Source organism: Puntigrus tetrazona, chromosome 11 (genome assembly GCF_018831695.1).
Source record: "Puntigrus tetrazona isolate hp1 chromosome 11, ASM1883169v1, whole genome shotgun sequence".
NCBI classification, from domain to species: domain Eukaryota; kingdom Metazoa; phylum Chordata; class Actinopteri; order Cypriniformes; family Cyprinidae; genus Puntigrus; species Puntigrus tetrazona.
In genome coordinates, this window is record NC_056709.1 from 22,797,310 (window position 1) to 22,812,252 (window position 14,943).

General features: G+C 37.0%; 1 protein-coding gene across 6 annotated transcripts in view; it reads right to left on the minus strand.

Moving 5' to 3' along the window:
• Nucleotides 1-1,882: 1,882 nt before the first annotated feature.
• chd5 (chromodomain helicase DNA binding protein 5) overlaps nt 1,883-14,943 on the minus strand; it is a 33,940-nt gene continuing 20,879 nt past the window's right edge. For 3 of the 6 annotated variants that reach the window (XM_043252710.1, XM_043252708.1, XM_043252706.1), the window contains exons 24-40: nt 14,722-14,894; nt 12,889-13,063; nt 12,714-12,800; nt 12,426-12,514; nt 12,200-12,333; nt 10,724-10,868; nt 9,988-10,147; nt 9,818-9,897; nt 9,536-9,734; nt 9,366-9,452; nt 8,849-9,001; nt 8,575-8,683; nt 7,564-7,696; nt 7,290-7,485; nt 6,209-6,372; nt 5,971-6,097; nt 1,883-5,268 (exon numbers count right to left, since the gene is read on the minus strand). In XM_043252710.1, coding sequence (XP_043108645.1) covers nt 5,141-5,268; nt 5,971-6,097; nt 6,209-6,372; nt 7,290-7,485; nt 7,564-7,696; nt 8,575-8,683; nt 8,849-9,001; nt 9,366-9,452; nt 9,536-9,734; nt 9,818-9,897; nt 9,988-10,147; nt 10,724-10,868; nt 12,200-12,333; nt 12,426-12,514; nt 12,714-12,800; nt 12,889-13,063; nt 14,722-14,894 — 2,339 coding nt within the window. In that variant the 3' untranslated portion in view covers nt 1,883-5,140. Of the gene's footprint in view, nt 5,269-5,970; nt 6,098-6,208; nt 6,373-7,289; nt 7,486-7,563; nt 7,697-8,574; nt 8,684-8,848; nt 9,002-9,365; nt 9,453-9,535; nt 9,735-9,817; nt 9,898-9,987; nt 10,148-10,723; nt 10,869-12,199; nt 12,334-12,425; nt 12,515-12,713; nt 12,801-12,888; nt 13,064-14,721; nt 14,898-14,943 lie in introns of all 6 variants that reach the window. The other 3 variants (XM_043252709.1, XM_043252707.1, XM_043252705.1) reach the window with 1 other exon arrangement.

Here is a 14,943-nt window from a genome sequence, read left to right on the forward strand (position 1 = left end):
CCAATTCAAAAAATTTGCAATTAATGCATTGTGTTGCCTTCTTGAGCATCAGTAAATGTTTTTATATAGCCCCCAATTGTTAATATTTGCGGAACGCTTCTTTATCGTCATTTGTCACACTTCTGATCCACTCCATTAACCCCTTCTCTTTTTACTCAATGTTTTGTTCCCTGTTTTCCCCATTTACCTGACATTATAGTTTCTGCTTCTTCATCCATAGACCAACAAATGCTTCTGCAACCGGCAAAAGTGGGCGTAACCAAGGAGGATTTCTAATATTGTGCCGCTTTCCAGGCAGGTTTTTGAGCCCGTAAATCACGTCTTTAAATCACGACACGTGACTTTGTAGAGTTCAAGGCAAGTCACGCCAAACTGTGGTAGCTAGATGTACACAAATCAGCGTGGGCTTAATAGGCATTACGATCATTTCCTTGCTTATTTGAGGGAAACGAAGGAGGAAAACGGCGCATAGGGCAAGAGATGATGATATACGTTTTATTTTAGTGTATCACTTACATAAACGCTGCATCCGTGGGGGTTGCCATTGCTGTTTCGCGGGCTATGTGACGTCAGAAGTCCGAAGTGGGAGCACGTCGATCTAGTAGTAGAGCTAACGGGTGGGAAATCACGGGTTTGACTGCCGTTTCAGTGCACTTTCACGGGAAGAAGTTTGGAAAATACGTATTACGGGTTGCCCAGAACGCAGCATTACCTCAAAGGCACACGCGTTCACTCGCGTGCAGCTCGCGGCAGCGGATGTCGCCAAGGATTAATTCCCAAGGGATCTTTAATAAACAGCGCCACTTTCATTTTTTTTTTCTTTGTCTGCAAAAAAAAAACATTTTTGCGCCCCCTTATTTTCCCATCGACTGCATTTTCAAAATAGCAAAATTGTGCGGGAAAACCGCGACCCTGGCAAACACTGCTTGGTGTGTCCCCGCCTCAACGCCCGTTTCCAATCTGAGTACCAGTACCTCACTTCAAGTCTGAGTACCAGCACAGTAACAGTCCAAATAGGACCGGTTCGCTACCAGAATGTCTCACAACGCAGCTACCAGTTACTGCAGGTTTCATGCACCATATAATAAGCCTCAACTGGCCCACACTGGGTCAGCGCCTGAAGCAACCCAGTAATGTGTTTATTGCTTGTGGCTAGGAGTCTTTTTACTTTTTCAAGGCAGTTGTGGCCTAATTGTTAGAGAACCACTTCTCCGGGTGTGTGTTCGCTGTTGTGTATGTGCACTTAGATGGCTTAAAGAAAGAGCACAAATTTCCAGTTTGGGTCACCATATTTGGCCACACATCACTTCACATTGTTGCAGTCTCTTCAAACTGGCTTTTTAGGATCCAGCAAAACTACTTTCCCAAGCTTCTCAGGGCAAATGTTTGTCATCAAGTGCAAAGTGTTTCCAACAAGTTCATAGCTGCGTAAATGATGTCTTTCATTGTTTAACACAGGAGTAGACAACGTCGTTCTTGGAGTGCCGAGCCAGTGTCCTTCAGAGTTTGCAACCCTGGAAAAAAAACTCACCTGCCTGTAGCCTTAGTAATTGATTAAAAGACCTTGATTTAGCTCGTTCAGGTATGTTTGATTAGGGATGAAGTGAAACTCCAGGACTGACGTTGCCTACCCCTAGTTTGACAAAATAAACGTGTTTAAGCTTTCGAGAATTCACTGGCTTTATCAGTTTGATGTGCAGAGCACATCAAAAACTATATAGAGACTAAAATCTTCACTATGATTTCCACTTTCTAATAAGTAACTATCTATTGCTTTTCTAAAAACCCTTCAGACCCACAACACAATATGAACTCATGACGTTAATTGGTTGCCCACATGGTTTATACATTCAAGTTAGAAGCCAGTATTGCCCAAAAACACTTCTTATTGTAGAGGATTTATTAAAACATTAAACAAATACACTGAGTACAAAGTGAAATGATGGTAGTTCACTTATCTGTTTTCCATTTTCTTATCTCTGCAGAATAACCGTTTACTGTTTTTTTTCTCACAGCTGTTTAAAAACCAGAACAAAGATCCCTCTGGTCAAAAATAATCTAGAGACATCTCACATGCTGTGCGTTCATTGCAACAAAGGTGTCTTGACCAGGGTCTTTTAGTAGCTTTTGAAGCCTAGTGTGTACGTGAATGAAAAGACTTCTAATATTAGACTGAAGCTTTTTAAATACTTAATACATTCATTTTGGCTTCAGTTTGATTGCATTTAAATGGAGCTTAATGCCAATATCAATACTGTGATAAAAAGTACAAATGAAATGGTGTAAACTCATCACACAGGATTAAAACAAAACTTAATTTCACAACACATTTTATGCTGCTGGCTCTCTCTTAATAACCTTGGATTTAAGGTCCCTTGACTCTTGAGGCTGTCTTTGTGTTTCACTGAAATCATTTTTTTTCCTAGCGCAAGTGTGCGTGTGAACATTTAACTGCATTTTTTTCCCAACATTCATAATTTACACAAAAATGATCATCTCGAACCCCTTAAGTTAAAACTACTGCAAAAGAAGCTATGATCACGTTTACGGTCAGCCATGACACTTCAGTGCCATTTACATTGATGCTAAGATGCAGAAAACAAACAAAATACTTCATCTACATTAATTAACATGACTAATACCACAGACTGAAACTGAGTATACAAGTTATTAAAAGAGGTTTCTACTGCGTTTTAAATGGCCCATAGGAGATGCCGTCTCTATGGTCACATCTGATCTCCATATAAAGTGCGCTGCTTAAAAACACTGTTACACAAGGCATATTATTTCAAATGAAACAAAAACAATCCATATCCACACCACTTATGGCACCAGAACAATCATGTCAATACTATCCATAAGCTCGGCCTAGAAAAACCGATGCACTTGGGGTCAGCAATTCACAAAATGTCAAGCAAAATGCATCTGACAGTAAAAAGTATATGATAACAGTAATAATACAAAAAGCTTACAAATTAAAAGCATCTGAATTTGAGGAAGTTAGGAGCATGGTAGACAAAATGCACAAGAGAACTAAAAAAACAGAAATATTCCAGACATGCTGCTGATCGCATGAATATAATATAATAACAGTTTATAACAATAATATAATAATACAATAGAAACTTGGCTTGTCCCTCACTTTGTAAAATAAAAACAAAATGTCTTTATGAAAATGCATTGCATCAGAAATGTGAAGCTTGTATTGTGTTCAAGCGCCTACATGTCAGCAAAAGTGAAACATCGAAAAGTTTAAAAATAATTAAATTGAATTTATATAAAACAACTGAATATACAAAATTGCGAGACTTCTTTTTATATGTTAAAATTTCCAGGCTTACGCAATTGTGGGCAGAGTTTACTCCGTCTTAAATGTCTGTACAGTTACCCCATATATTGCAAATAAATGACTATAAACGCATTTTGTTTCGTTTTTTACAAACTGAGGGACATATGAAAATATTAAACCGCCTGCCAGATGCATTTAAAATGAAACATTCCATTAAAATTGTTTACTTTTTTTTAAAGTTTCAGCTCAAAGTTCATGAAACATTCCATTTGCCATTGATTTAAAGGGGTGTTTGACTGGTTTTTTTTATTTTATTGTGTCAATGGGGTGCAGTCTAACACGTGTTAATGCTTTTAATTCTGTATGTTTAAAAAAAACCCATTATTTTTCACATAATCTATTTATTTATTCTACACCTTGCCATCCCTTCTCTTTTGCACTATCCAATGATTTCCTGTTTTAATGAAGCCCATACGTGATATTGATTAGCTGGCTCAGTGTGTTGTGATTGGCTAAGCCGCCTCTAGTGTGCGTCTACAAGTCCCGCCCCTCACCTCAGCCACATGCGCTCCAGTTGTATCGTAAACGGTTTATATCGCTTTTCAATTCGAGCCTATTGAAACGCAGAGAATCGAGCAGAACCTGCTCAAGCACACGACTATGCTAAGTTTTGCTGTTGCCTCATACTTCTAGAAACGGTTATTTTTAAATGCCGCTGCTTCCTTTGGCGTCTAATATACATTTTAATCCTGATTAAAGCTTTAATACAGCACAGCATCTGCAAGCTCGTCCACGTTTAATGCTTCTCATAGCTATGTGAAAAATATCTGTCTAAAGTGTATATTTGGAACACAGTTTATTATTTTGTAGGCATTAAACTGTCATCATTTTAAGAGAGATATCTCTGTTTTCACTCAACTTTCAACTTATAGATGTTGCAGATATTGTTTGTACAAACAAACAGCATTATTACACACTAACTAACGTTAAAAAGTGAAATCACAATCAACCACCCCTTTAATACTGCTTTTAAAGGTGCAATCTGTAATTTTTGCTTAGTGAGTATTATTAAGTAGGTCACGTGACCTAACACGAAGCAGCCCGACCCTATGTAAATAAGCTTTTTTTAATAGGCTACTGCTGATTTTAAGTGCACACAACATTTTCGAAATGAAAAAAAAAATTACTGAGAGCACCTTTCAATCATCATGGTCAACACTCTTGGTCAACTTCTTTTTAAAGAGGAATGTAAACTAAAAAAAACAATCCAGTACAAGCAAAAAATCAGTGGTGACGTACTGTAAAATCATCTGAAGTTTTCCAGAAAAAATGACAGTCATTGCACTATATTCTGTGTTTAGATGCAATACACAGCGATAACCTGCAGGGGCAGCAACAATACACAATCCATGAGCAGAGCCAGGAGCAAAGCACAGGCTGTAGAGGTGGGACGTCCGGTCCGTGAACTGGCCAGGAACTAGTAGCACCTCCAGATGGCTCAACATTAGCAGAGATGAAAATGTCCTTCATGGCCATTGAGGAAAACAAGCCACGATGTAAAAATAATAATTCTAAAAAAACTCAAAAGAGGACTGTCGGAACAATGGTGCCCTCTTTGTAAGCGTCCTTAGTCTGTCCTTAATCGATCAAGACTTTCGTATCGCAGAAGTTGAAAAAGAACAAAAGAGAACCGAACTCTACTGAATGAAACTTACAGGCGCATACAAGTACAGATTCTGAAAGACAAAAGTGCAACTGATAAGGTTTGCTGTTTAATATTCATAGTTTGGAGGAGTCCTCCACAGTTTTGTCCATAAGTATTGTACAGAAGGAGGACGGAACGGCTGCGTGCTAGTCCTCAATGCATATAACATCGCTAGGTTTGCCTGATTTTAAATCAGGGGTGGCCACATCTCGCAGAGCATCACTGGACTTCTTTTCTAGGTGGCTGGTTGGAGCCGGAGGTCCATTTGAGGACACTAAGAAGAAAAAAAACAGCTGCATTATATTTATTTATTTGATATATTTTACATATATTCAACTTCTTTATAGTTAATCTATTGTTTTTTAGTCAAGTAAGACTTATTATCACACTCAGTGTTAGTATTATTTGTATACCATTATAGATTACATCGCTATTTTGATTTAGCGGTTTCTTGTTATTTTTAGTAGTTTCATGCTTTAATCAATTTGATTGCATAAACATAAACATTTAATTTATATTCTTTTAAAAATTAAACATTTAATTAAGTTTTTTATTTTCACTTACACAACACAAAGCTGACCGCCACAAATTGATTTTTCAAAAGGCTTTGACTCGAATAAACGTGAGCTAGTGGACGTTTCAAAATTTTCGAAAATTTTCATCTTCAGAAAATGTTGGATGTAATTTTCATAGGCATCTTTATTATTATTGTTATCATCTGTTTCAGATAAACCAGCTCCTTCTCCTTCTTCAAATACAGCACATACTTTTTAATGAACAGAATTTTATTCATTTATCCTTTATTATCTTCTATTATTAACCAGGAGATGAAGAACAGGTTCTTATTTTCAGTACCAGCCCGGTAGGAGAATTAATATCTCCTGACAAACATAAAAACGTGGTTACATTACAAAAAAAAATAAATAAAAAATCGTACCATGCGCTCTTCATTTTAAAGCTAATGTAAGCCACTAACCGCTGACATACGGCCCCAGGGGCATCTGGCTGTAGTTCACCATCGCGGTGCCTCCAGGTCCACGGAACCCTCCGGCGAAACCACTATTATACATTTGAGAACAGCCGAAAGAGCCCTGAGGGAAAGGCTGAGGGGAGATGAAACAGAACATTCTTGTATGAAGGTTCATCCACATGAGGCGCATCTATTATTCATCTAATATGGATTACACATACGACAAATGACATGTCACGCTGACCTGCTGAGGTGGCGGCTCGTTGCCCCGGCTGGTGAGTCTGCTGAGGATGCCCCGCTCTGACATCTGGAGCCGGGCGGATACGGGTGGGACCCGCGAAAGCATGGAGGGCAACCGCGTCACATCAGCCTTCATATCACTTAACAGCTCCTCCAGCTGATTCAACACTGAAACAACACCAGTGAACAGCAAAATAAAACACTAGAAATCAATACTTTAAGATATTTCATTTTATTTTACTCGGGGACAACACACATTATTAATACATTCAATTTGTAAGATGACCCAGATTTTTTATCTGTAGTTCTTTTTTGGCAGGTTGATGTTAAGCAATGGAAGGAAAAGAAGGAAAAAAATGTTCACCTAGGATGCATTAAACGACTTTTTTTTTTGTTAATAAAAACTTTTTTTTAAGGACAATAATTTTACTTTCAAATTGATTTAAATGGGCAGAAAATACAATTATAATATTCCAAATGATTTCCATTACAGAAAAAATGCATCACATTAGGCAGCGCAACATAATAATATTAATAATAATAAATGTTTCTTCAGCAGCAAATCGGCACAATAAAATCATTTCTAAAGAATCAGGTGACACTGAAGATTGAAGTAATGGCTGCTGAAAATTCAGTTTTTCCATCACAGCAGTAAATTACATTATAAAATATAGGAATATTTTAATCTGTATTAATCTTTCACAATATTATTGGGTAAAGCTTTATTTTAAGATGTCCTTTTTACACATATTGCATGTAATTACTATTTTAAATAACAATTAATTATACATGCAAGTAACCAAACCCTAACCCTAATCCTCTCACCGTATAGTAAGTACATGTAGTTAATTAATATTACTATAATTACTATAATTATTAATAGTACTCAAATGTATGATTATACATTATGATTATATAAAAAAACAAAACAAAAACGTCAAATCAAGTCGTTTTAAAACGTTCAAACAGTACTGTGTATTTAGTCTACGTTTGGTTGATAAATCTCTGTCATTATTGTTATTAACAGCAAGCAACATGGAGCAGTTCCAAGCATCAGGGTGCTTATTATATTTTTAGAAAATGACCTTTGTGCAGCACAGCATTGGCTGGCTTGTTACCAGCCAGTGACTCTTTGGAGAGGTGCTGATGGGACTCAGCCAGGCACTCCACCTCTGCGAAGCGTGTGTTGAGGGCCATGGCGGGGTGACTGGGATCCTGAGTCATATTCAGGTACGCCGCTCGCCGAAGCTGCTCCTCAATTACCAACGCCTGTTCCAGGAGCTAAAATGTGAATGAAGAATGTGTAATTATAAAAGATCATTTTTAATGAATTCAAATAAAACACACAATAACTTGTACCTTAAAACGTCGGGCAAGAAATTTATTCTTCATTTCTAAGTAGTTCCCTTTGTGCATTTCAGTCTTGAAAGGCTCGTTGAGGATGGCGTAGCGAGGGTCGTTCTGAATGTCCTGCCAGCGGGCATAGCCGTGTCTGAGAGCACCTGGTTAAGGATTTGCTTCATATCCTGAAAAGTCTTCACAATTACAACGAAGCACACCACACGTGTTGATGGCCATCTTGTACGGGAAAAGCAGTAATTTAAAGAATAAGTATATTTACACAGACAGTGGTGGCCAAAATTAGTAGTACATCTCTGTATGGAGCACTAGCAGAGTCTGTGTGCACACAAAAATCTCACTGGGCTATTATAATTAATTGCAATTAACGAAATAGTGCTGCCTTTGTCAATGAAAATTATGACTAAATATCGGTGGCAATCAAGCACATTGTTTATTTTTGTTCAACTTTTCTGGCATTGTCATGCGCTGCTCATTTGTTTAATTTATTTACTTCTAACATTTTTGGTTGGTAAAATAAATGTATATTCAAATCGGAGTCTGTAAGTATCTGGAATGGATGTATTTTTGAGTCTATAAGTTAATAATAATAATATAATAAGAGAACCTTGAAACGGGTTTGGCTAAACGAAAAATTTGGTTTCGTCTTGGTAGGCCTACTTATACTATATTGACTGGGTTAAATAGAATAGCATTACTAAAAAGCGACTAAAATACAATTTTCATTGATTGAAACTACTAAATGTCATGACTAAAAGAAGACTAAAATGTTCAGCCTTTCAGCTGAATAAAAAGTGCATGAACGTGACTAAAACTAATAAAAACTAAAATTACAGGTTTAGGCAAAGACTAGACTAAAACTAAAATGAAAACAGGCCGCTAAAAACAGCACTACTTTGAAAATGTAAATCGATATTTCCTACTGACAGACTGCAGCAAAATCTAGAAATAAAATTATTAAAGGAATAATAAGACAGCTCAAATGCGCAGTGGAAGGAACAGTGAGGATACGTTACGATGCCAGCTAGCAGCCAGTAGTCATGGCGACGGTGCCAGATGTCATACATTTTGCCAGATGACACAGCTGCACGTTCCTCGTTCTGCCACAGCGTGTGTAATTCTAAACACACATAAACACTCATGCACATCCATGCATTCTTTATCTCTCCCATCATTCACCGGAATTTTTAATCTGCCATCCATGCTACAATACGTGAGCCATTTGTTTGACGACCACTGAAGCGAGACAGCAAATCAGAACAACGTCAGTAAGACCACAACTCACCTGTGAATCCTCCATCTGCGATATTAAACATGAAACGAGTCTTGATGCTGTTCTTTTCATCTCTGTGGCTCTCATCCACATCATCCCTCGCGTCTTTCTCACCATTCAGTTGGTTCTCAGGGGGGTCTTCAGATTTTAAATCGTCAGGAATGGCTGCAGAAATTACAAACTGGTGTTCAGTTCAATTTTTTTAAACCTTAAGGATCAGAGTGACACAGAAATAACATTTCAATATACTTTTATTTGATAATTGTCTACTTAATTTATCAGTTTCAAGTTTAGTGCTAGAAAAATACAAGAAAACAGAAGGAAATCATCTAACTTTTACATTCTTTGGTAACAGGGGTCCTGTGCACAGAAAATTAATAAACTAATAAAAACAAAACATTGAAGGTTGAGCACCTCCTTTTATTGAAACATACATTTGTTGGGAAAAAAGTTTAAGGCCCAGTTTGGTGCCAATTTGAAGATAAAATAGATTCAGTTTTTTCTGGAAGTATAATAAACGAATACTAACCTGGTTTTTGCTCCTTATCATCTATTTTTGCTGGGCTGGGTTTATTTTCCCTTCTCTCTGGAGAAGTTTCTTTCCCTTTACCACAGTCTTGAATAAACAAAATATTTTAATATTTTGTTTATTGAGAGATGTTTTACTGAAACTTCATACACGTGGTCGAGAATCCTTACCTAAAGGTGTCTGATTGGCCGACTGCTCACTAGGTTTACTGGACGGCTGTGCTTGATTGGACGATGGCTCTAAAAGGACAGAAGGGATGTCATTCTTCTCGCTCTCTTCCATTGCTTTTCCTTCTGGACTTGCACTTTTTTGATCTTCACCCTCGTTAGATTTCTCTGGTGCAGGGGACGGTTCTGGCATAACCTGCTGCTGTAAGAAGAAAGATGTTTTAATAAAGACAAGAAAAATAAAAAACAGGGAAAAAAACCTTTGATGGATGACTTCAGTCTGACCTCAGGGTCCAGCGATTTGGTACTCTCTGGTTCTGTAATCTCTTTGTCTTCTTGAGAACCGGACACTGACTCTGTCTTTTCTGTAAAAGCAAATGCTACTATATAGTTAACTACAAAAAACTAGCATTTGATTGTGTGGTACACACACACTTTCACACACACACACACACCTGAAGGAACAGGGGTGCTGGGTTGAGTTGGAACAGGACTGGCAGGAACAGGTGTATTGGGGTCAGAAGAGACACTTTCAGTAAGTTTTTTCAGCTCCAATCCCACAGGAATCAAATCTGGTGTACTAAACTTCCCATTCACATGCTCGAACTCCTGAACCTATGGACACACATTCACATTTCGGTACAGTGTTTTGTTTCAAATTGAATCAAATGTAAGCTGCTGTTTTATTATTTCATATATGTGACCCTTAAGTTGCTGGGGTATATTTGTGGCAATAGCCAAAAATACATTTTATGGGTCAAACCTTTAAGTAAAGATCATATTCCTACCGTAAATATAAAATCTTGATTTTTGATTAGTAATATGCATTTCTAAGAACTTCATTTGAACTTTAAAGGTGATTTTTTCAATATTAAGATTTTTTTGCACCCTCAGATTCTAGATTTTAAAACTGTCTAACAAACCATACATCAACGGAAAGCTTATTTATTCGTGTATAAATCATGACAATTATGACTGGTTTTATGGTCCAGGGTCACATATATTATTTCCTACAAAATAAGTTTAAATACTAAATTAAGTGCATAACGACAGAGAATGTTAGTAGTTAGTTTAAGTACATCATTTTAATTTTTAATAAATAACAAATTACAAATCAACTTCAAATTAGATATTTATATCCATCAAGTTAAAAAGCAGTGCACATAAAATGCTAAGTAAGTAGTTCATCACCTTCTTGCGGACCAGAGACATGACACCGATCCGGGTGAGAACATGTTGGCGGGATAGGCCTTCCCTCGGGACTCCATCTGCAAATGTCTCTGCTCCGTCTGCCCCTGGCTCACACAGGTGCCTCATGAACAGAGATACATAAGCCCTGAAAACACACAAAGAACAAATAAATGAAAATATGTACTGTGTATATTTATTATGTACCGTATATATAATTACACATGCATGAAAAATAGGTTATGATTATATATATATATATATATATATATATATATATATATATATATATATATATATATATTTTCTATAAAATATAAAATACATGTAAATATTTTTGAAATATATATTTAATGCGTGTGTATTTGTGATATTGTATTTAAAATATCAGCACGCTTAGTAAATATGAACAAAGAAGGCTGTGAAAATGAACCTTTCGATCTTTTATTTAAACAAATTAACAAAAATGTAATCTTTCATTAGACAATAAGAATTTAAAATGGGAGAAATATTATTATTATTTTTCTCTAATAGACATTGGCCACAATCATTGGCACCCTTTTATTTCACTCCATTCATTTCTACAGGGTTCAGGTCAGAGGACTGGAAAGCTCATAGCAGAAGCTTGGTTTTGTACTCAGTGACCCATTTGTGTGTTGTTTTTGAGGTTCGTGTTTGGATTATTGTATGATTGGAAGATCCAAAGAGAACCCATTATAAGATTTCTTGCAGAGTCAGTCACTTATTGATTTTTAATGTTTTGGTATTTGATATAATTTGTGACGTCCAGGACCTCCAGCAGAAAAATAGGCTCACAAGATCAAAAATAAAGCAGTATATTTCATTGTAAACACAGGGTACTTTTTATCCGTGTGTTCACCAAACCCATCTTGAGTGTTTGCTGCTAAAAAGCTCATTTTTTGTTTCTTAAAAAAAGGTTCTTAAATATTACCCTGATGGTGATGATTTTTTTTTTGTATTTTGTACACTTTACTAATTTGTGAAGCTCAATTATCTTTTGCTGCACGTCTAATTTCTAATTGTGATGATGGATAATTAAGGCAATTTTTCCCCTCCTATTTATATTCCTGTGAAACAGGAAGCCATGGCTGGATAATTTCATGTTCATCGTCACCCTGGAGTGCTCAAAATTGTGAATGGGAATAAACTCCAGAGATATATTACAGAGAATTTCTGGGGGTGCCAATAATTGTGTCCAACATGTATAATTATCAAATGAAATTTTTTTACATTTTTAAATAAAAGATCAAAAGGATTAACAATGCAGATTAATTTTAACAGCCTTCGTTGATTATATTTACCAAGGGTGCTGTTATTTTGGCCTTGACTGTATATATTCTTGATAATTAAATACAGTACACATAGCATGTAAACAAAACTTTTATTTTGAAAGCGAATAATCACAATTAATCGTATAATTGTTAATTAATTATATATATAAATTAGAGAAAGACATACCTGAACTCCTTCTCGCTTTTTCCTCTCAGGTCACGGACCAGCCAGTGAGAGTTGAAGGCATCTTGTGGGGGCATACCCCAGCGCATAATCGCATTCAGGAAGGCTTTCCGCTGCCGGGCGTTAAATCCCAAAACCTAAAATCCCAAAGGAAAATAGCCAAAGCTCCACCTGAAGCAAGGAATTACGAACAAACTCTCTCTTTTCACAATATTGTAAGAAGATTTACCTCTATATTTCCACTAACTCTAGCCAGCAGCGGTGGCAATGGTTTGTCCCGATCGCTCTTCAACTGTCTGCGAGATTGTCTGCGTCCTCCTGGAGGTGCGTGACAGGTACGATGAAAGTCAGTAAGATTTATTCATGTTTTTGAAAGAAGTCTCTAATGCTCATCAAGGCTACTTTTATTATCCTTGCTGAATAAATATGTATTTCTTTCAGAAAATATAAAATAAAGACCCCCGAGTTTTAAACATTTGTGCGCGTGTGTATACATATATGATATAATGATGCCTACCTTCAGGACGTTCCTCAAAATCTTCATCCTCATCCTCGGACCCAACGGAGTACTCCGATTGATTATCTGAAAGATCATCCTGCCACTCTGAGAACAGGATTGAGACAGAATGTTTGTAATCTTATATACAGTTTTATGCTGAGTTATAGCCCAATCAGCAGCTGTGTTTAGGTACCTTGGTCCTCCTGAGAGGCGTCATTATAGTTGACCTGTTTGCGGATACGTTTCCCTTTGCCCAGGTTCCGGGCCAAATCCTCCTGCTGCTGCTCATAATGGTGCCTCAAGAGCTTCTCCCAGTAGTCTGGATCAACATTCTCTTCCTGCTTAATAATCTCCCTCTGGACCTCCTCCTGCAGCAACACACAGACACACACAAATGCAGATCATATATCAAGGGCCCATTATTGACTTCAAATGATCAAATTATATTTATTGTATGCTAACAATAATTCCAAACATCTGGGATTTGTAAACTACATAATACAATTACTTTATTGCAATTATTTCGTCCATTTATTAAGTTGGATGAAGCTTCGTTCCAACACAGAAAGATCCTTTACGAAAATGGGCTGTGGTGGTACCATGATACATATAGAGAGAGACCCTGATCATTTGAAATCCACAAATTCCGACCTTTAGGACTTGCTGTCTGCCATTCTGTGTTGCTAAAATCTGATCAGTTTGCTCTGACAGCCGTGCATCTACGTGGATCGCTATAGTGAAGTTAGCATCAGCATGGTCCCAGGAGATTTTCTCATCCTGAGAGTCGCTGTCAGTGTGAAACGAGGATGGAAAGCTGGAAATTTTATTTTTGCCCATGTCTATAATGACATCTCCCTTCAGGGGCATGAGAGAACAAGTGACATTTTACACATTCATGTCCAAAACCGCTGACACTCACTCACCATTCACTACAGAGTGAATGTCACGAAAAAGAAAAAGAGAGGGAAAATGAGCACATTCCGACACAGCTTCAAATGTGTGACATTACATACCGCTCAAAATTTTGAGCCAATAAAATTTTAAAGGGGCGGTTGACTGTTATTTCACTGTTTTTACTTACACTGTATTGTTGCTGTTTGAGCATAAAAAATATCTGCCAAGTTACAGCGCTGAGTGTTCAGTGCTAACCAAGATATTGTGTTTTTTTATTATTCATTATGGCAGTTTAATGGCTACAAAAATGGCTCATAGGGACTACAACGAGCTACTCCTCGGGTCTGTGATGTCACAAACCTTGATAAACCCCACCTCCGGGAACAAGCAACAAAGGGGACGAGGCTATGTGCACTGCTTTAGAGAAGAGGAAGAGCTGTTTTCATGCCATCAAATGTAGGGGTGCACAAAGCGATCGTGTATTTTACTGTAATAAAGCTTTAATCAGAATAAAACCATATATTAGAAGCTAACATAAGCAGTAGCATTTACAAATAACAGCGTATCTAATAGTATGAGGCAACAACAAATGAATAAAAAAATTTTTACGAAGCATTAACACATGAAATGCGACCACATCTTTAAATGTTTGTGAAATTCTAAAATATTATGAACATTTTTATATATTTATTCCTGTGATTACATTTACACATTTAACTTATTTCATTCTAATATGCTGATTTGCACCATTTATTTTAAATATAAATCTTCTGTAAAAATTAATTTAATGCATTAATTTACAAAAAACTGGGAAAAAAATTAAACAAATAATCAAAGGGGTTAAACGTAGCACTGGATGTGTTTTTGTCTTTTCAGACTATACAAAGCGAGTTGCATATGTCAAAAAAATCGGACTGCATGCCTGAACAAAGCCACAGCACTGCTGGCCCTTCACATAATACTAAATCCATTAACAACAACAATCCAAGAAGCTTTTGTGAAAAAGCTGAAGCTTGCACAACTGAGCACAGAAGAATGAAAGAAAAGGTAGTCTAAGGTATTCATTTTCAAAGGACTGACTAGCATTCATCTTTGATCCCCTGTTTAATAGAAAAGGGCACGAAGATCTCACCTCTCCATCCTCCTCTCTCACAACATACTGAGCAACCTTGAATGAGCTCAGGTACTCATTCATGTTCTGGATCTCTGTGTCTTCGGTGGCATCCTGGCTACGGTCCAGCAGTTTGGAAATGGCGTTATCGTCGTAGTGGATCACACTGCCCTCCTCTCCTTCTTTATTATCTCCTGCTGAAGAGATTTCGAACATGAACTACTGGAATCCACGAAGTGTCAA